Genomic DNA, 22995 nt, shown 5'->3' on the forward strand with positions numbered 1-22995 from the left:
CCCAGTATACAGCACAGCACACAGTACACAGGGCAATATGTCCCCAGTATACAGCGCAGCACACAGTACACAGGGCAATATGTCCCCAAGTATACAGCGCAGCACACAGTACACAGGGCAATATGACCCCAGTATACAGCGCAGCACAAAGTACACAGGGCAATATGTCCCCAGTATACAGCGCAGCTCACAGTACACAGGGCAATATGTCCCCAGTATACAGCGCAGCACACAGTACACAGGGCAATATGTCCCCAGTATACAGCGCAGCTCACAGCACACAGGGCAATATGTCCCCAGTAAACAGCGCAGCTCACAGTACACAGGGCAATATGTCCCAGTATACAGCGCAGCACACAGTACACAGGGCAATATGACCCCAGTATACAGCGCAGCACAAAGTACACAGGGCAATATGTCCCCAGTATACAGCGCAGCACACAGTACACAGGGCAATATGTCCCCAGTATACAGCGCAGCACACAGTACACAGGGCAATATGTCCCCAGTATACAGCGCAGCACACAGTACAAAGGGCAATATGTCCCCAGTATACAGCGCAGCTCACAGTACACAGGGCAATATGTCCCCAGTATACAGCACAACACAAAGTACACAGGGCAATATGTCCCCAGTATACAGCGCAGCACACAGTACACAGGGCAATATGTCCCCAGTATACAGCACAACACAAAGTACACAGGGCAATATGTCCCCAGTATACAGCACAGCTCACAGTACAAAGGGCAATATGTCCCCAGTATACAGCACAGCACACAGTACACAGGGCAATATGTCCCCAGTATACAGCACAGCACACAGTACACAGGGCAATATGTCCCCAGTATACAGCACAACACAAAGTACACAGGGCAATATGTCCCCAGTATACAGCACAACACAAAGTACACAGGGTAATATGTCCCCAGTATACAGCGCAGCTCACAGTACACAGGGCAATATGTCCCCAGTATACAGCGCAGCACACAGTACACAGGGCAATATGTCCCCAGTATACAGCACAGCACACAGTACACAGGGCAATATGTCCCCAGTATACAGCGCAGCACACAGTACACAGGGCAATATGTCCCCAGTATACAGCACAACACAAAGTACACAGGGCAATATGTCCCCAGTATACAGCGCAGCACACAGTACGCAGGGCAATATGTCCCCAGTATACAGCACAACACAAAGTACACAGGGCAATATGTCCCCAGTATACAGCGCAGCTCACAGTACAAAGGGCAATATGTCCCCAGTATACAGCGCAGCTCACAGTACAAAGGGTAATATGACCCCAGTATACAGCGCAGCACACAGTACACAGGGCAATATGACCCCAGTATACAGCACAACACAAAGTACACAGGGCAATATGTCCCCAGTATACAGCGCAGCTCACAGTACAAAGGGCAATATGTCCCCAGTATACAGCGCAGCACAAAGTACACAGGGCAATATGTCCCCAGTATACAGCGCAGCTCACAGTACACAGGGCAATATGTCCCCAGTATACAGCACAGCTCACAGTACACAGTACACAGGGCAATATGTCCCCAGTATACAGCACAGCACACAGTACACAGGGTAATATGTCCCCAGTATACAGCACAGCACACAGTACACAGGGTAATATGTCCCCAGTATACAGCGCAGCTCACAGTACACAGGGCAATATGTCCCCAGTATACAGCGCAGCACACAGTACACAGGGCAATATGTCCCCAGTATACAGCACAGCACACAGTACACAGGGCAATATGTCCCCAGTATACAGCGCAGCACACAGTACACAGGGCAATATGTCCCCAGTATACAGCACAACACAAAGTACACAGGGCAATATGTCCCCAGTATACAGCGCAGCACACAGTACACAGGGCAATATGTCCCCAGTATACAGCACAACACAAAGTACACAGGGCAATATGTCCCCAGTATACAGCGCAGCTCACAGTACAAAGGGCAATATGTTCCCAGTATACAGCGCAGCACAAAGTACACAGGGCAATATGTCCCCAGTATACAGCGCAGCACACAGTACACAGGGCAATATGTCCCCAGTATACAGCGCAGCACACAGTACACAGGGCAATATGTCCCCAGTATACAGCACAACACAAAGTACACAGGGCAATATGTCCCCAGTATACAGCGCAGCACACAGTACACAGGGCAATATGTCCCCAGTATACAGCGCAGCACACAGTACACAGGGCAATATGTCCCCAGTATACAGCGCAGCACACAGTACACAGGGCAATATGTCCCCAGTATACAGCGCAGCACACAGTACACAGGGCAATATGTCCCCAGTATACAGCACAGCACACAGTACACAGGGTAATATGTCTCCAGTATACAGCGCAGCACACAGCACACAGGGCAATATGTCCCCAGTATACAGCGCAGCACACAGTACACAGGGCAATATGTCCCCAGTATACAGCGCAGCTCACAGCACACAGGGTAATATGTCTCCAGTATACAGCGCAGCACAAAGTACACAGGGCAATATGTCCCCAGTATACAGCGCAGCACACAGTACACAGGGCAATATGTCCCCAGTATACAGCGCAGCACACAGTACACAGGGCAATATGTCCCCAGTATACAGCACAACACAAAGTACACAGGGCAATATGTCCCCAGTATACAGCGCAGCACACAGTACACAGGGCAATATGTCCCCAGTATACAGCGCAGCACACAGTACACAGGGCAATATGTCCCCAGTATACAGCGCAGCACACAGTACACAGGGCAATATGTCCCCAGTATACAGGGCAGCACACAGTACACAGGGCAATATGTCCCCAGTATACAGCACAGCACACAGTACACAGGGTAATATGTCTCCAGTATACAGCGCAGCACACAGGGCAATATGTCCCCAGTATACAGCGCAGCACACAGTACACAGGGCAATATGTCCCCAGTATACAGCGCAGCTCACAGCACACAGGGCAATATGTCCCCAGTATACAGCGCAGCACACAGTACACAGGGTAATATGTCTCCAGTATACAGCGCAGCTCACAGCACACAGGGCAATATGTCCCCAGTATACAGCACAGCACAAAGTACACAGGGCAATATGTCTCCAGTATACAGCGCAGCACACAGTACACAGGGCAATATGTCCACAGTATACAGTGCAGCACACAGTACACAGGGCAGCACACAGTACACAGGGCAATATGTCCCCAGTATACAGCGCAGCACACAGTACACAGGGTAATATGTCTCCAGTATACAGCGCAGCACACAGTACACAGGGCAATATGTCCACAGTATACAGTGCAGCACACAGTACACAGGGCAGCACACAGTACACAGGGCAATATGTCCCCAGTATACAGCGCAGCACACAGTACACAGGGTAATATGTCTCCAGTATACAGCGCAGCACACAGGGCAATATGTCCCCAGTATACAGTGCAACACAAAGTATACAGGGCAATATGTCCCCAGTATACAGCACAAGACACAGTACACAGGGCAATATGCCCCCAGTATACAGCGCAGCACACAGTACACAGGGTAATATGTCCCCAGTATACAGCGCAGCACACAGTACACAGGGCAATATGTCCCCAGTATACAGCGCAGCACACAGCACACAGTACACAGGGCAATATGACCCCAGTATACAGCACAGCACACAGTACACAGGGCAATATGTCCCCAGTATACAGCGCAGCTCAGTACACAGGGCAATATGCCCCCAGTATACAGCACAAGACACAGTAGACAGGGTAATATGTCCCCAGTATACAGCACAAGACACATAAGTACCAAGACAGAGGAAGGGGGTGACCCCGCTCACCTGTACCCGAGATCAAGACTGCTGAGACCCTGAACCCCCCAACCAACACGTCCCATGTCCAATTAAACACACCGACACCAATGTAACCAAAATATAAAACTTTATTGGAGAGCTTTATCAAAAAACACTCATACTCTCATCTTTTTTGTGGAGGTAGGTCGGTCACAGCAAAGATAACCATAACTTTTAGCAACTTCCAAAACGAAGCGTTGTGCCAGGCCGGACTCCCGGCGCACTTCAGCTTAACAAACATACCAGTTTTGGATAAATACCGCTGTGACTTGTACAATTCACAAACATTAGGGAGGGAGGGTGGGACAGCTTGATCCGGTTCTCACGCAGTGAGGAGAGGCCGGAATCAGGAAGAGAGGGACTTTATATATGGGAAAGAACTATGGAACTCTGGGAACGATCCCATTGGGCCAAATCTATAAGGGGAGAGGCAAAATCTATAAGGGGAGGGTGTGTTAAATCGGACATGGGAAGAATGCTTAACCCTGTACTGCCTGGGCACAGCAGTCAGGGTGCATCCAGTTAATTACTGACATGCCCTATAGACTGCTGAGACCCTGAACCCCCCAACCAACACGTCCCATGTCCAATTAAACACACCGACACCAATGTAACCAAAATATAAAACTTTATTGGAGAGCTTTATCAAAAAACACTCATACTCTCATCTTTTTTGTGGAGGTAGGTCGGTCACAGCAAAGATAACCATAACTTTTAGCAACTTCCAAAACGAAGCGTTGTGCCAGGCCGGACTCCCGGCGCACTTCAGCTTAACAAACATACCAGTTTTGGATAAATACCGCCACGGAGGAGCAAAGACTTTAGACTGCGCTCCGACCCCCACCCATCAAACACAGCGCTTGCTCTATGCCGTCTTGTAAGCCAGACAAGAATATGTCTAAGCCAATTTCGTTCAAATGAACGCCATCCGTAATCATGAGGGGCGAATTGTCCCCTTCTAATTGCCGATGTCGAACCACAATTCCTGCTTTAAAACGCACAAATCGCGATATACGCGAATTGAGCGTACGGCGAGAGCGCTCAAGCGCTGCAGCCCCCTGGGACCTCCGCCATACAACCCGAGAAACGACCTCGGACCACACGATGACCAGCTCTGGGAAAAATGCATGAAACTTATCTAAGTCCGATCGCATGGTAGTAATGAGCTCCGCCAGACGACGAGAACCGAGGTCATTTCCTCCGGCATGGATGACAAGGACCACTGGTGACGGGGCTGACCTAGCGATCCCGACTACCTCAGGGAGAACCTGAGGCCAGATCAGACCTCTAATTCCTCTCCAGTTGACCTCAAAGCCACGGAATCCAAGGGCCCGTCCGCCAGGTCGATTCTCAGCTCGCTGTCCAGCCCAGAAAATATAGGAATGGCCGAGCAGCCAAATCACCGGTTTAGCAGCGCCTAAAAGTAAAAAACCGTTAGCGTGGGAACAGCAACTGGCATTTAACTGACAACCTGCAAAGGAAATTATCAATGAAGCAGTAGTTCCGGTCTGATATAGCGCGCAAAACAAGCCGAACGCCAGCGGCCAATACGCTGACTAACTTCGTTGGGCAATCCTGCCCGGGCTGCCTCCGTTGCAGCCCCGATCCTAAAAGAATGAGTGCCAAACTCCAATGGAGAAAAACCCAAGGACCTGAGGCATTTCCGAAAAACTGACAGGAACTGGAATCTCGTCATAGGGGAACCATCTTCATGAACTAGGAAGGAAAATTCCCCATGGCGGACCGCCATATAATTATGAACTAATCTAACGGGGCACACCGGTCCGGATATGGAAAATAAGGGAATCCAGCAGCCTTTTCCGGATTGGTCAGTCTTGGATTTACGTATGCGAATACGTAAACCCACATTAGTCAAAATAACATCGTCATGCCAGAGGCCACCATGGGTGCCTTTAGAAGAAGACACCAACTCACCGATGCGTAATGCACCAAAAAAGGCCAACGCGAAAGAGGCGGAGAAGAGGGCAGACTCGAAAGGAGAAGGGCAGACGGCAGGTATGCCGTCAATGATGCGAGACAGGAGGCTAAAGGAAACTGGCCTCCTGCTCTCTTTGCTAGGCCGCCCTCTGCTCCATCCCTTGACTGCCTGCCGCACTATAAAAAATTTGGTAACATCCGACCATCCCTGTAGCTTAAAATGAAAGGCGAGGCCGGACAACCGGTTCCTAGCAACCGCGCTGGACAAACCATTGTTATACATATTCATCAGGTATTGGCAAGTTGCTTCCAACCTGGAACATTCAGATGTCGCGATCGGGTGGCCCGCAGCAAAAACTAACCATTCGGCCCATGCCTTACCGTAAGAACGCCATGTCACCGGGGCCACGGAGGATGTCACCAATGGCATCAACTGCAGTCCAGCAGGTCCCACATGCTGGATGGGCACGAGATTCCCTCTGCTTGAGCTTGAGGGTAAAGGTGTCGGAATTTCTGAAAGTCAAAACAGGACAAGGAATCAGCTATCATGTTGCACGTATCCGGAACATAGCGAGCTTTTAACCAAATGTTGAGCTCCAAACATTTAAAAACCAAAAATCTCAGCAGCTTGATAACCGGCAGGGAAGACGAAGTCAGGTGATTAATCGCGTGGGCCACACTCGAGTTATCCGAGTAAAATAAAATTCGCCTATTTTGAATAGCAGGGCCCCACATAGCCACAGCTGCCACAATGGGGAACAACTCAAGAAGCGTTATATCGGAAATGAAACCGTTGGTATGCCAGGAGGAAGGCCAACGCTCCGCGCACCATTGGTCTTTAAAGATAACGCCAAAACCCAACGACCCAGATGTTTCAGAAAACAGTGGTAGCTCTGTATTGGACACGAAACTATCTTGAAAACAAGTGCGACCGTTGTACTTGGAAAGAAATTCTTCCCACACGGCCAAATCCTCACGCAAGCGGGAGGTAATCCGGATACGATGATGGGGGAGCCGAACACCTGTTGTAGCCAGTGAGAGCCTGCGGGAAAAAATTCTGCCCATTGGCATAACCCGACAGGCGAATACTAAGAGGCCCAGCAACGATTGCATCTGACGTAGTGTCACACTCCGTACAGCGCCGAACCCCTTTATCATGGACAGCAGCCTCGAAACCTTGTCATCTGGGAGCCGGAAGACCATTACGTTCGAATCGATCTCGATACCTAAAAAAGATAGGACTGGAGAAGGACCGATAGTTTTGTCCTCAGACAACGGAACGCCAAATCTGGCCATGAGTGTGCAGAACGTATCCAATAAGACTTGACAACGGGAGGAGCCTTGAGGGCCCACAAACAGGAAGTCGTCAAGATAATGAATGACAGATTGGGAACGGGATTCAACCTTAACCGCCCACTCTAAAAACGAACTGAATAATTCAAAATAGGAACATGAGATTGAGCATCCCATAGGAAGGCAGGTGTCAAAGTAGTAATAGCCATCTACGAAGCAACCGAGTAAATGGTAACAATCCGGGTGGACCGGCAGGAGGCGGAAAGCCGACTCAATATCTGACTTGGCCATGAGCGCGCCCTGACCCGCCTTCCTGACTAACTCGACGGCTCTGTCGAAAGATACATAAGTCACCGACGCCTCACACTCGAGTATACCATCATTAACGGAAGAACCTCTAGGGTGAGATAGGTGGTGTATCAAACGGAATTTTCCAGGCTCTTTTTTTGGTATGACTCCGAGGGGGGACACCCGCAAGTTGGAAAATGGTGGTGAACGGAAAGGGCCTTCGATTCTGCCTTTAGTTAACTCAGTGTTAAGCTTGTCTAGCAGGACGTCATGGAATTCATAAGCGGACTTAAGATTCTGAGCAAAAAGAGGGAGTCTGGTAAAGTTGAAGGGGATGAAGAACCCGAAACTGAATCCAAAGCGCAACTGCGCGGCAGCCTCTTTATTGGGGTAACGGTCGAGCCACGGCCCCATCGCGGCTACGCTCACTGGGGTCTTTGTGGTCGGACGGAGTTGACGACGATTTAGCTGGCAATTTTGGGGAAGGTCTGGAGCACTTGACTGCGGCATGTGTGCCTCCGCAATTGGAGCATTCATGTTTATATCTGCAGAGACCGAAGAATCGACAGTGACCCTCATTGAACAACCAGCACGTGCCGGGTCTACGCACGGCCACTGAACTGGAACCGGCGGAGTTGCCAGAGGCCGCAGACGGAAAGGGGGTTTTTGGCGTCATCATGAAACGCAACCATGAGTCCGTAGCTTTTACTCCCCAACCTAAATGGGGTTGGAGTGCTAAACGGCGCCGAAAGTCTTCATCATAGCGCCACCAGGCCGAGCCGCCATGCGCTTTGAAAGAGTTATAAATTGAATCGGCATATATAAAGAGCTCAGAACAACGTTCGGGGTGCTTTTGACCCATAACGCAACCCATGACAAAAAAGGCTTGCAGCCAATTGTTAATTGTTTTTGCGACTCTGGGTTTCCTCTCAAAAGGCCGATCAGCGGACCGCCGCTCTTTATCAATCGTAAATTGTTCAGTGGATACCAGAGACCAAATGTCAATGTAGTCATTGGCCCATATTTTATTAGTAGTCTCGGCATCAAGGTGCGAACCCAAGGGGGAAATACCACAAAAAAACGTGTCCCTATGTATATCCGCACGGGGAGGGGGGTTGGGTCTCTTTTCCGGTTGCTGACCAAGTAATAACGGGTTAACTAATATCTTATTACCCGGGGTATTAATATGTGCTAGCAGTGTTTGTAATGACATAGCCGTTTTATCAGGCCCTGCCCAAGCCCCCGAATAATTGTACTCACCGACAGCAGGAGGGTCTGTAGGATTAAGCGGTATCTGTGGAGCAGCTGAAACGTGCGCCTGGTCTATATATGTCTCGGCGTCCCTCTGGCGGCTGGTTCTGTGTCGAGAGGGCCTACCAGACACTCCAGACTCATCAGACGACTCCGCCGTGGTTGAAGGCGAACGCCATCTTGAGGACCGTGAACGATGACGTCGGCGAGAGGACCTGGACCGGCGCGTAGCATAGCCGGTATGTCGATCCTGATCCCTATCGTAGCGACGACGCCTATAAGGGCTTCGAGAATGCGAAGAGGCTGAGGAGGCAGCAGAGCGGTTACCGCGCCCACGGCGTCGCCGACCGTGGGCCGTGCTTCCAGCACCCGCTGCGTAATCCACCCAGGGGGCAGATTGAGTAGGAGGGGGCTGGGGTACGTTCTGCACTGTGGGAGGCAAGGCCATCATTGCTTGTGCTGCAGTCGGCAAAACCATCGCCGCAGGCGCTGCAGGAGGCAAAGCCATCACCGCAGGCGCTGCAGGAGGCAAAGCCATCGCCGCAGGCGCTGCAGGAGGCAAAGCCATCGCCGCAGGCGCTGCAGGGGGCCAAGGCATCACCGCAGGTGCTGCAGGAGGAGGCAAAGCCATCACCGCAGGTGCTGCAGGAGGCGAAGCCATCACTGCAGATGCTGCAGGAGGCCAAGCCATCACTGCAGCCATAGCAGTATGAGCAGTCATCCCCCCTTGATTGTTGATGATTTGTGGCATTGTTTGGGGTGCTACATTTGTGGCTTCTGCCACAGATCCCACCCTGCATACTTCTGATGCATTGCAGGGTGTGAGGGAATGATAATTAACTGCCATCGGGGGCATAGATTGTGCAGCACACTCCTCTGCTGAGGAGGAGGAGGAGCTGCTGCGACTATTATGGCCTCCCATAGCAGAGGGAATAGGCCTTACAGGAGGTGGAGGAGGTGCAGAGCTCTGCAGCGTGTTGGGGACAGCAGACGGAGGCAGAGCAGGGAGCGATGATGTTAAAGATGGCAGCGCCGCTTTGCCTGCAGGACAGGTAAGGCTTGCGGCCGCTGCGTGCGTTGGAGCTTGGCGGGTGGGCGGGGCTTCGCATGAGGGACGTGAACGCGCGCGTCCTGAGCGCGGGGCGCGCACACGCCCCCCGCGCCTGCGCAGAGACGATCCTGCAGAGGGGCTCAGACGCTCCGGAGGGCGGATTGCACGGGCAGGCCGCCTGCAGACCGGTTGATGTGTCTGTGCCTCAGGAGGGGGGGGGGCGCTGCTCACCAAGAATTGCAGCAAGCCATGCGTCCCCTTCCCTCCTGATCCTGTCCCTGACAGCGTCACCTAGCCTGTCAGTCATCTCTCAACAGCTTGATCCGGTTCTCACGCAGTGAGGAGAGGCCGGAATCAGGAAGAGAGGGACTTTATATATGGGAAAGAACTATGGAACTCTGGGAACGATCCCATTGGGCCAAATCTATAAGGGGAGAGGCAAAATCTATAAGGGGAGGGTGTGTTAAATCGGACATGGGAAGAATGCTTAACCCTGTACTGCCTGGGCACAGCAGTCAGGGTGCATCCAGTTAATTACTGACATGCCCTATAATCCAGACCGTGCACGGAGAGAAAGAGGTAGGCAGACCTCAGCATCAGCATGAATAGAGTAGATATCCAGCAATCTGGTCCAAAATAGGTTAAAATTAAATTCTTTCTTTATTTCATGTTCAAGTTAAAAAAAAAAATTTTCATCATGAATTCATAGGAATAAACGTGAGAGGACGCGTTTCGAACAGAGTTAGTTCTTAGTCTGTCTCTAGTAAATGGACACTGACAGAGGGATTAAAAAGACATGAAACCGGACATGGAATCTGAAAAGACTGCACAGGTGCAAGGTGATTAATTGGAGTAGTTCGACTCCCATGGGAAATAAGTGGTCAAATCAATACACATACAACATATCTTTCTTTAAATTCATACCCAGGGGAGTTCTAGTGTCCATTGTAAAAATCCACTTGATTTCCTTGCGACAAAGAATATCTTTAAGATTACCGCCTCTTTTTGGTAGACACACTTTCTCAATTGCATTAACCTGCAGTGAATCCATATTGGCCGCATGCACACTGAGAAAGTGCTGCGATGCTCCAGATAATCCTCTAGTGGTTGCGTTATTTGCATCATATATATGTTCAGACAGCCTCTTTCTCAATGTGCGTGGCGTGCTGCCTATATACTGCAGATGACATTTAACGCATGAAATCAAATAAATAACATTGCTAGTACCACAATTAATCATTGAATTTATATAAAAAAAATGTCCATTAGAATATGATGTAAAATTATTGGTACTAACCATGTATTTACAAAGCCCACAGGTTTTATGGCCACATGGTCACTTGGTGAAATTAAAGCCCCCAGTGTTGTGTTTCTCTTTGATACAAATCGGTCTAAATTTGGGTGGAAATGAGTCTTTATGGGATTTAGGTAAAGCATGCAATAAGGGTGTGAGTGGACATGTAGGATAGAAAAATTCCTTCTGTTTGCTTGTAATTAACCCTAAATTGGCCCCCTCATCTAGCAATTTTTCTAGGGATTTTTTTACATCATTGATAGGATCAGATTTCAATTTCCTGTAGCTATTACTATCATTAAGCATACATAACAATTCTTTTTCATAGAGTCCCACATCAAGGATCACCACCGATCCCCCCTTGTCAGAATTTCTGACAACAATGTTCTCATTGTCCATTAACGATTTCAATGCGTTTTTTTCTTGTTTATTCAGATTTTGAAGGATAGGTTTATTGTTGTTATATAATTTAGTGAGATCCTTTTCAACCAAATTCTGAAAATTTTTCAAATCCATTTTTTTCAGATATTGTTATCTATCTGAGATTTATTGACGATATACTCATGATCTGGCGGGGCACTGATGACATGGCCACAGATTTCTTCTTGTATATCGCCAATAATCCTTATAATTTATCCTTCACCCACTCACATGAAAAAAGCGAAATTAATCTCCTGGACATGACCCTCACAGGTAATAGCAATAGGGGGTCTGTTGATTGCAGATTATATCGCAAACCGTCTGCGGGCAATTCTCTATTGCATGCCAACAGTTGCCACCCCAGGCATGTAATAGAGAATATACCCACTGGCGAATACATCAGAGCCAAAAGGTGTTGCAGTAACCAGGAAACCTTGGAAAAAGAATTTGAATTGGTTGACAAAAGATTTTTAGCACGGGGCTATTCAAAAAACACTCTAGAAAGAGCAAAGATCAAAACTCACCAGAGGGAACGTTCGGATTATCTCCAATTTAAAAATAAAAATAAAAACACAAATAATCTCCATTCTGGATCTGACAGCCTTTTGCCCCTAGTGTTTTCCACCAGATATAGCAAAAATTACCATCAAATAGTAGGAATAATAAAAGAATACCTTCCTATTTTGACAGCAGATGAGACTCTATTTAAAATCCTTGATGTAGGGGTTAAATTTGTATCAAAGAGAAACACAACACTGGGGGCTTTAATTTCACCAAGTGACCATAAAAATAAAATGTCCCAAAATAAAAATAAAAAATCTGCGAAAAAAACAGATGGATGTACTGCGGGCAATTGGCTGTCAACAGTGGGATCTTATAAATGCGGCCATAAAACCTGTGGGCTTTGTAAATACATGGTTAGTACCAATAATTTTACATCATATTCTAATGGAAATTTTTTTTTATAAATTCAATGATTAATTGTGGTACTAGCAATGTTATTTATTTGATTTCATGCGTTAAATGTCATCTGCAGTATATAGGCAGCACGACACGCACATTGAGAAAGAGGCTGAACATATATATGATGCAAATAACGCAACCACTAGAGGATTATCTGGAGCATCGCAGCACTTTCTCAGTGTGCATGCGGCCAATATGGATTCACTGCAGGTTAATGCAATTGAGAAAGTGTGTCTACCAAAAAGAGGCGGTAATCTTAAAGATATTCTATGTCGCAAGGAAATCAAGTGGATTTTTACAATGGACACTAGAACTCCCCTGGGTATGAATTTAAAAAAAGATATGTTGTATGTGTATTGATATGACCACTTATTTCCCATGGGAGTCGACCTACTCCAATTAATCACCTTGAACCTGTGCAGTCTTTTCAGATTCCATGTCCGGTTTCATGTCTTTTTAATCCCTCTGTCAGTGTCCATTTACTAGAGACAGACTAAGAACAATCTCTGTTCGAAACGCGTCCTCTCACATTTATTCCTATGAATTCATGATGAAAAAAAATTTTTTAACTTGAACATGAAATAAAGAAAGAATTTAATTTTAACCTATTTTGGACCAGATTGCTGGATTTCTACTCTATTCAGCACAAGACACAGTAGACAGGGTAATATGTCCCCAGTATACAGCGCAGCACTCAGCACACAGGGCAATATGTCCCCAGTATACAGCACAAGACACAGTAGACAGGGTAATATGCCCCTAGCCCTTAACAGTAGAGAGTGCAGCACCTCTCCTCGCAGGGCAAAGTGTAGCAGACCTCAGCCCCTCATAATTAACAAAACAATAAACCCCAAGGCCCATATAATATACACAGCTCAAACCCGCCCCCCAGCTTCTTATAATATGCACAGCCCCCCCAAGCCCCTAATAACATACCGAGGTACAGACCCTCTCTTAGTCCACCATCCAGCCCACCACAGTGCACAGTATAGCAGACCAGGACCTCTATCACTCTGTCACTACACATCCATCTTACCAGCCTCTGTCTGGCCAGGAGCTCCATGTCGAGGAGAGAAGCCATGAATGACAGCACAGGAGGAGGAGGGTGCGGAGCCTGCACTGAGCTCCGCAGGTCCTGTCTGGAGAGCAGATGATCTGCCAGGACCCGACCACGTACGGTGTGTTGTGTAGCCACGTGTGAAGCGGCTAGACAGGAAGATTTAAAGCTACAGTGGGCCCGGTGAAGAGGGGGCAGCCGGGGCTTAATAAAGTTATGTACTTACCCCGGGCCTTCCCTCTTCACCGGGCCCAGTACACCAGTCGTGGTTGTAATGCCCTGACAGCGGCTCTGAGCACGAGTGGTGGAGTGGTGCATGGGATACTGTTGATTCATGAAGCAATAGACATTAAATATTACACTTGTTGGCACTGGAAAGCTTTTTCTTTGGTTCTCTCATTTTTAGCTGTTGGCGCCAGGTAATGGGGACACTTGGATTTCACACGGCAGCGTAACACAGCACACTCCTGCATACGAGAGGGGCGAGTGCTGCTGACTTGCTCAAGACACCTTATATATTCAGCTTTCCACAGGCAAATGTTAAACATAGCCTTCCCAGGTCCTTCTTGGCCCACGTCTCTTTTGCGGCCTGTTGTCACATAGTGAGGTGAGATCCTGATTGGGTACACCTCATCATGGTAAGATGGCTTTTACACACTTCTTATTTAAAAAATAATTCCACTAAGTACCCTATGTGTTTTTACGTGTTATCACTTATTTATTTAGTGCAGTGTTTCCATGCACTGTGTTTGTTCTAGGTTATATATGGAGTAATGCGGCCCCCTACCCGGCCGGTATGGTCGCACCAGCTGCCACGGCAATCATGATCCTGTCTGCTTCCCTAATCATGTCGAAACGTGATAGTAATGAAGAGGCGACACTTACCGCTCAACAGATGGTTCCTTTACCAAAACATCAGGGACCTCGAATCTGGGTTTCAAAGAAGACTCTTCATTGATCTTAATTCTAAAGATATTGCCTTGAACGGCCATGATTTGTAGCTTTAGTTTTCCCTGGAGGGGGATGCAATTATTGAAATTACACATACGGCCAGTCATAGAATTGTGAAAGTATGCAAACGTCACACAAAAGATACAAAGAGAATAAATATCCAATGAGAACCTAAAGTCCATGAGGAAAATATAGACATAAACCAAAGTGGCAGGAGCCCACAATTGGTTAGCAGCAGCTCATAGAAAACATTTGTAAAAAAGGAAAGGGCATGAGCAAATTGCTGATATTACACAAAATGTATTCAAAATGTTCAAAGTGCATAGTGCAAAAGAATACAGGACATAATATGCAAAGGTAATACAGAAAAAGGATGGGAAGGGTAGCAAATGTATCTGGTACAAACGTCCGGTAAAAAGATGGTAATAAATATGGTAATAAATAAAGCGCACAAATATAGCACAAACAAACATAGAGGAAAGGGGAATAGTCCAAGGTCCTAATAGCCAATGGCAGTAAGAAAGTGAACACTAAATTATGTTCATAGTGCATGTGTGGCGCCCCTGACCTGGTCAGGTACCACTGAGTACTGCACCCATGCTGGTACAACACAGGTAATCCAGAAGGCTGACCGAGGTGTGGTTTTACAGGCGCATAGTAATCAGGTCCCCCACATTGACCTTTGCAGGGACCCCTGGGGAATCCAGGAGGGGGCGTGGCCTCCATCGCCACTCAAAGGATGTGGTTGAGAGCCTGGTTGCTAAGTTGCGGAGGCAGGCACAGAGGGGAGGGAGTAGTGAGCCAGTCAGTCAGTGAAGCTCAGGGAGAGAAGTCGCAAGGAGGAAACCTGGAGGCTGTCACTAGTCAGACACCGCAGGTACAGTGGTTACTGACGGTGGAGAACGGACACCTGGTAGTGCCGCCTGAAATCCACCTAAGGCCGGAGTGCAGAGAAGTGGCTGAGTATGGGGACTGCCAGGAGAGGACCAGGCCACACGGGGTTACAGGTCCCCAGCACAGGGTCTCATTCAGTTAGCCTGCCAAACCTGCAGGTGGGGGTACTTCATACCCTCCACCATAACACCACAGAGTCCAGAGCCACGTAGCAACGAGAGGGCCCATAGTTCACAAGAGGCAAGCAGCCGGAGTGACCTGGTCCAGGCTACAAGCAGACGGGCCAAAAAAGGGGAGAACAGGCAGAAGCAACTTCCCTGGGTGACCCCGTAGGACTACAAGTCTGGGTCACCACAAAAACACAAGGGCTAGGAAGGCGAGTCAGTAGCCACCCTCACAAGTCAGCCTGAAGGAGCCTGGTTTCCACTTGGAGTATCACAGCATCGTCCGGGTTACTCACCCCTGCCACCTGAATTGAGTAAAAACCCTGAAAGACATTCCTGCTGTGCGTGTGAGTTCTTCTGCGACCTGTGGTACTACACACCTACACTGGGCCCTGGGGCCAGCCTCACTCTCGGGAGGCTACCACATCTAACTGCATTCAACATCAGGTGTCCCCTAATCTGCAGTGGCGGTCGCCCTGACCGCAATACCAAGAGTGGCATCACGAATCCTATAGAAGTCAACATACCTGTGACCAGAAGGACCCAGGACGCGCCGTCCCCAAAGACTCAGAGACAACCTGAAGCTAACGGGGCCAAGGGGTGGCACAAATCTGGCGTTACAAACAGGATAAGCACTAGAGCTGTTAAGACAGGTGACCATGTGCCTTGGCGGTCCGCTTAAAAAGTTTGAAGCGCCGCCATATTGCCACCATGAAAAGCGCGCCAAGAAACAACAGAAGCCCACGCTAGAAGAAGTAACCGCCCACGAAGAGGTGTGGCTACCCAGAGAATCCCTGCAGCGTTCTGACCTCTCCAGTGATGGAGGTGGAGTTGTCCAGAGACGGCGGGAAGAGACAGAGCTGCAGGAAGTGAAGCTGGAAGGTCGTGCAGAGAGAGCAGAGAGGATGGCGTCTGCATACAGAGACCCACAGCCAGGCTCCGCTGCCTGGTGGGACTGGGAGCTTGCCCAGTTCTGTGACCGGCTGGAGGCCAGGATCGTGCAGCAGCTCAGGGAAGGACGCACCGAGCTATGGGAGATGGCTACAGTGGTTCGGGCCTATGAGAGGTGGACCGCGCAACAAGTGCCACACCGGGCGGTGACCACCCAGACACCGATGATGCTGCCAATGAGTGAGTTCAGTGTTGCCCCTGCCCTCGTGAGAGTACCGACCCCGCCGGCGCTGTCCCAACCTGCGGCCGCTGCGATGCCCGCGGCGCGCCAAGCTGTCACGCCCACGAAGATCCCTGCTGCGACCCCGGAGGTGATGCCCGCCACCGCCCACGCTGCGAAATTTGCGGTCCCTACAGAGACGCCGGGTGGGATGACGCCCAGCCCGCCAAGTCCAGGCCGCAGCCACTCCAGTCTCGGCCCGCCCAGACCAAGCCGCAGCAGCGACACCCAGCCCGACCTGCCAAGACCAAGCCACAGCAGCGACACCCAGCCCGGCCTGCCGAGACCAAGCCACAGCAGCAACGCCCAGACCGGCCTGCCAAGACCATGCCATAGCAGCGAAGCCCAGCCCGGCCTGCCAAGACCAAGCCACAGCAGCGACGCCCAGCCCGGCCTGCCGAGATCAAGCCGCCGCTGCGACGCCCAGCCCGACCTGCCAAGACCAAGCCGCAGCAGCGACGCCCAGCCCGGCCTGCCGAGACCAAGCCGCAGCAGCGACGCCCAGCCCGGCCTGCCAAGACCAAGCCGCAGCAGCGACGCCCAGCCCGACCCGCCAAGGCCAGGCCGCCGCCACGCTAGGCTCGGCCCGCCAAGACCAGGCCGCAAGGCCATCTACTCTAGCCTGCAAGGCAGAAACAGCCACCACACCCCAGCCGCTGACCGAAGAACCAGGTCCTGCGTCCCCGCCGGGAGAAGACCCTGCGTTCTTGAGATTCAAGGCAGAGCTGGAGGCGCGATTCCCAAAAGACTTGGTGGACCAGTACGTCGTGCCCAGGCGGTTGCACGGAGTGATCCCAGCGGCTGCCCCGGCTCAGATTGTCCCAAGGAGAGAAGCCTGTCCCCAGTGCTGCCACCCGAGTAGTGCTCAGGGGAACTAAGGGGGAGGGGAGGCCAGGAGGCTGAGGAGTCGACCCCATCAGAGGAGGATGCCGCACCATGTGTGATTGAAGGAGGCCCGGAGGCCGAGATGTTGCCGTACTCCCGCTGGGACGTAATGCCATGCCCCAGGAACCCCTTCCACAGCCCAGCAGTTTCCACCAAAGAAAAAGAGAAAGAAACAGAAAAAGGAATAGATAAAGACAAAGAACCAGATGAAGAAACAGACAACACAGACGACGATAGAGACACAGTGATTGACAGGTGCCACAGCCCTACAGGCCCAAGCCCTGGTAAGGAGAAGGCAGAAGAGTCCATGTAAAGTAAATTAAAGAAAAGTACAGCAAAGTTACAAGTTGAAGTTTGCAACGTTAGAGAAAGTTCAAGAATGTACCCACATGAATTAATGTGAGAAATTAAGTCCACTTGCACCTGGTTTGTGCACTTTTGAAAAATACGAACCATAAGGCTATGAACTGGCTATAGCCACAAACTCTCGCAGTGTATGTAGTTACCTTGAATGGTACCTCCACCAGAGCCTGCCTGTTTATGGGCCTGGCTCGCCTGTGACCAGGGAGCACGCCTGTTTATGGGGCCTGGCTCTCCACCACAAAGAGGGTACCCTGTCTGTATCAACTGTGGATGCCACCTCTACATTCCTGCCAGAAGAGGCCGAAGGCACGGCTCCACAAGGCAGGGTATACCCTGTTAACCACCAGACCAAGAAAGCCGCCTCTACATCCTGCCAGAAGTGGCCGAAGGGGCAGCTCGACGGGAGAGGAAGATTGGAGGAAAGGTCTGGGGAAGCTGTTGGCCCAGACCTGGTTGCTAAAAGGAACGGTGACCTTCCTCCTGAGAGAGTTTTGGGTGGGTAACGGATTTGTGGGTGGAGGGTGGTGATGTATGGTACCTGGTGGTTTTACAATGTTTTATGATGCTTTTATGTTTTTGCTGTTTTATGCATTTTAAAAATGTTTGTCTTTACAGCCCGAGGACGTGCTGTTGATAACTAAGGGGGAATGTGGTGCCCCTGACCTGGTCAGGCACCATTGGGTACTGCACCCATGCTGGGGGCAGTACAACACAGGTAATCCAGAAGGCTGACCGGGTTGTGGTTACACAGACGCATAGTAATCAGGTCTCCCACAATGATCTTTGAAGGGACCCCTGGGGAATCCAGGAGGGGGCGTGGCCTCCATCTCCACTCAAGTGGTGTGGTAAAAAGCCTGGTTGCTAAGTTGCGTAGGCAGGCACAGAGGGTAGGAAGTAGTGAGTCAGTCTGAAGTGAAGCTCAGGGAGAGCCGTCGCAAAGGAGGAGACCTGGAGGCTGTCACTAGTCAGACACCGCAGTACAGTAGTTACTGACGGAGGAGAACGGTCACCTGGTAGTGCCGCCCGAAATCCACCTAAGGCCAGAGTGCAGAGGGATGGCTGAGTACGGGGACTGCCAGGAGAGGACCAGGCCACACGGGGTTACAGGTCCCCAGCGCAGGGTCCCATTCAGTTGGCCTGCCAAACTTGCAGGTGGGGGTACTTCATACCCTCCACCATAACACCACAGAGTCTGGAGCCACGTAGCAACGAGAGGGCCCATAGTTCACAAGAGACAAGCAGCCGGAGTGACCTGGTCCAGGCTACAAGCAGACGGGCCAAAAGGAGGGGAGAACAGGCAGAAGCAACTTCCCTGGGTGACCCCGTAGGACTACAAGTCTGGGTCACCACAAAAACACAAGGGCTAGGAAGGCAAGTCAGTAGCCACCCTCACAAGTCAGCCTGAAGGAGCCTGGTTTCCACTTGGAGTATCACAGCATCGTCCGGATTACTCACCCCTGCCACCTGAAGTGAGTTAAAAACCATGAAAGACATTCCTGCTGTGCGTGTGAGTTCTTCTGCAACCTGTGGTACTACACACCTACACTGGGCCCTGGGGCCAGCCTCACTCTCGGGAGGCCACCACATCTAACTGCATTCAACATCGGCCCCAGGCGTCCCCTAATCTGCAGTGGCGGTCGCCCTGACCGCAATACCGAGAGTGGTGTCACGAATCCTATAGAAGTCAACCTACCTGTGACCAGAAGGACCCAGGACGCGCCGTCCCCGAAGACCCTGAGACGACCTGAAGGTAACGGGGCCACGGGACGGCACACATGCAAAGTGCAGATATGAAAAGACCATGAGGACCTTTAAAGGTTAATATCAAAAAAGAGAAGAAACTTCAGCTCTCCCCTCTTCACTCCCAAGTCTTACCTCTGGTGCACGGAAACACCCTGACCTGGGTGAGAACACATGAAGAAAAGGAGAAATTCCTGGAACTCCAGGAGAAAGTAGATTTTCTTTAAAAACAGATTCTTACCCATAATTGCCATAGTTGTAGAAATATAAGAACATGAACCCTAAGTCAGGGAAACATTACCGGAGTTTGAAGGTGGAGATGGCCCCGACGTATGTTTCGCGGCCCTCAGCAAGTAGCTGGCCGCTTCATCAAGGGAGAAAGTAGTTGGCAGTGCACCCTTCCTGTGGTGCGACCCTTAAATACATCCCCGAAACAATAAACTGCCATGGGATTTTGTGTAATATCAGCAATTTTGCTTATGTCCTTTACTTTTTTACAAAAGAGAATATCCAACAGTCTTAGAAAATTCATCATCAACACAATAACTCCATGTAAATGATAATACTAACCTGTGTTTCTTGGTGAATGAGGCTTAGAGTAACAATGCCATCCTCTGTATTCAGTGTGCTCAAATCGGCAAAGTATGGCGACCGGTCAAGATGAAAGAGCTTCTGTCTCCTGGATATATACAAATTTAACATCACATATACATTTGTAAAAATCTGTAATGCTCTATGCGATACCACAATCTTACTGTATACATTAGTTTTCTCATGGGTGCATTGTGGTTCGGGCACATAAGTGCAGGTGTGTGGTCTCAGCTATGCTTTTCAATATTCCATATGTTTGCTTCATTCCAACAAATGAATCCTATGTACTTGATATATTGTATGCCACACGCATTCATAGAAAGCTATAAACAATTAACATAACTTGTGAAGTCTGTGAGGCTGTGAGGCTGTGGCACATCGACTTTTCATGACTCAAATTGAGATAAAATCTTTTTTTCCTTTATTGCTGACTCTGCATCGTGTACTTGTAATGTTTTAAATGGAACCTAATCAGAGAAACCACTTTACAGAAAAGCATTTACTGTATATAAACCTACCATAGAATATCTATCTGGCTGCGATCAGGAACAGTCAAGCGGTCAGTAATCCAACCCCATCACTTCTGGATGAATTAACATTTCTTTTGCCGCTATAGGTTACCAGCAACCTCCACCAGGGGGATGTCAATAAACCAGGGGAGGAGGGATTGGAGCACTGGACGCAATACCTAGGAGTACAAAACGACAAACCATGGGAAGTGGCATTACCTCCTCCAATGTGTCATCTGCTTAGATCATAGAATCATAGAATCATAGAATGGTAGAGTTAGAAGGGACCTTAAGGGCCAACGGGTCCAACACCTGTGAGTGCAGGCTTTGCTAAATCATCCAAGCTATATGTTTATCTAGTTTCCGCTTGAAGATTTCCATTGATGGAGAGTTCACCACCTCCCGTGGTCGCCTGTTCCACTCCCTGACTGCCCTCACCACCTCCCGTGGTCGCCTGTTCCACTCCCTGACTGCCCTCACTGTCAGAAAGTTTTTTCTAATGTTTAATCTGAATCTCCTTCCTTTAAATTTCATCCCATTGCTTCTCGTACTTCCTTGTGCTAAGCAGAATAGGGTAGTTCCCTCTGCACTGTGACTACCTTTCAGATATTTGTAGACCGCTATTAAGTCTCTTCTCAGCCTTCTCTTTTTCAAACTAAACATCCCTAGTTCTTGTAGCTGGTCTTCGTAGGCCATGGTTTGAAGACCTTCTACCATCTTGGTTGCTCTTCCCTGGACTTGCTCCAATATATCGATGTCTTTCTTGAATTGGGGCGCCCAGAACTGTACACAGTATTCCAGGTGGGGTCTAACCATGGCAGTGTATAGGGCAATAATTTCCTCTCTCGAGCTAGATTCAATGCTTGTCTTGATATATCCCAGAATTTTGTTGGCCTTTTTAGCTGCAGCTCTGCATTGTTGGCTCATGTTGAATCTGGGATCCACTATTATGCTCATGTCCTTTTCCCCGGTGCTATCACCTAGTTCTATATCTCCTATACTATGTATGCTTTTTACATTTCTTTTACCCAGATGTAGGACATTGCATTTGTCCCTGGTAAACATCATTCTGTTCTCCTCAACCCATTGTTCGGGTGTCTTGGGCCTTCTGAATACCCTCTCTTTCCTTTCTAGTGTTGGCTACTCCTCCTATCTGCAAATTTTATGAGTTTCGCAATAATGTTGCTATCTTTATTGACTGCGGCATCTAAGGGGTTAAATTGTCAACGTTAGATCCTACCACTGCAGTTATAGACACGTCAAACATCTTACATAGGTCACAAACTGAATTCTGAAAATCAGCATGGATGTTTTTAACAGCAGCCTAGGCACACAAAATAATGCAGATTGAGACTCATACCCATTTCACATATTATTATCCTTGCACGTATCCGGAAAATTAGTGACAACTAAATACAAGGCACCAAATAGTTCCCCAGCACTGTATATACGCCGCGGCTGGACACTTACCTGTAAAAGCCAATCTGTTTGCAGGTCTTAAATTTACTCTTGTTTTCAATAAGGACACTGCAAAGTAAAAACAAAACACTTTTATATTAAATGAATATTGTACTTTTTGTAGTTTACTAAATTTAAAAACTGGTTTCACTTAACCCCTTAAAGGGAACCTGTCATCAGAAGTTTGGCTTTCAACCTAAATGTTTCCCCCTCTGCAGCTCCTGGGCTGCATTCTAGCAAGGTTTCTATACTTTTTGTGCCCCCTTTTAAACCAAAATAAATACTTTATAAAACTGTACCTTTTGGTTTGAAAATCTTGTAAATTGTCCATGGGGGCGGGCCGTGTGGCGTCCGTTGCTGTATCTTACGCCGTCCCCCCACGCTCCAAATCATCCCTCAGAACGCCGCCCCCACTGCGCCTGAGGTCCCATGCACGCCGGGACACCTGGTGACGTGGTCGCATGCACGAGATTATGGGCGGCGCTGTGATTGCATCGCAAGTGCCCGCCCATACTCTCGTGCCTGCCCTTTCCCCACTGCCTTCAGCGTTCTGCGCCGGCCCGACGTCACCTCCTTCCCATCGTACCCTGCAGCAGGAAATAGATGGGAGGAGCGGAGCAGGCCACTACAGGAGAAGCGGAGGATCTGAGCGACGTACAGAGGGGAGAGCGCGCCCACGAGAGTATGGGCAGGCACTTGCGATGCAATCACAGCGCTGCCCATACTCTCGTGCCTGCGACCACGTCACTAGGTGTCCTGGCGTGCACGGGACCTCGAGCGCAGTGGGCGGCATCCTGAGGGATGATTTGGAGCATGGGGACGGCGTAAGATACAGCAACGGACGCCAGAGAGCCCGCCCCCATGGAT

At 49.4% G+C, this 22995-nt stretch overlaps 1 protein-coding gene across 3 annotated transcripts in view; it reads right to left on the reverse strand.

Annotated features, from left to right (window-relative positions):
- Positions 1–22995, reverse strand: part of GANC (glucosidase alpha, neutral C) — a 594745-nt gene that overhangs the window by 531593 nt on the left and 40157 nt on the right. For 2 of the 3 annotated variants that reach the window (XM_075331189.1, XM_075331190.1), the window contains exons 3-6: positions 22141–22197; positions 20141–20249; positions 14288–14415; positions 6167–6298 (exon numbers count right to left, since the gene is read on the reverse strand). In XM_075331189.1, the coding sequence (XP_075187304.1) occupies positions 6167–6298; positions 14288–14415; positions 20141–20249; positions 22141–22197 (426 nt within the window). The remainder of the gene's footprint in view (positions 1–6166; positions 6299–14287; positions 14416–20140; positions 20250–22140; positions 22198–22995) is intronic. The other variant, XM_075331191.1, reaches the window with a different exon arrangement.

The sequence above is a fragment of the Anomaloglossus baeobatrachus genome, chromosome 12 (genome assembly GCF_048569485.1).
Source record: "Anomaloglossus baeobatrachus isolate aAnoBae1 chromosome 12, aAnoBae1.hap1, whole genome shotgun sequence".
Lineage (NCBI taxonomy): Eukaryota > Metazoa > Chordata > Amphibia > Anura > Aromobatidae > Anomaloglossus > Anomaloglossus baeobatrachus.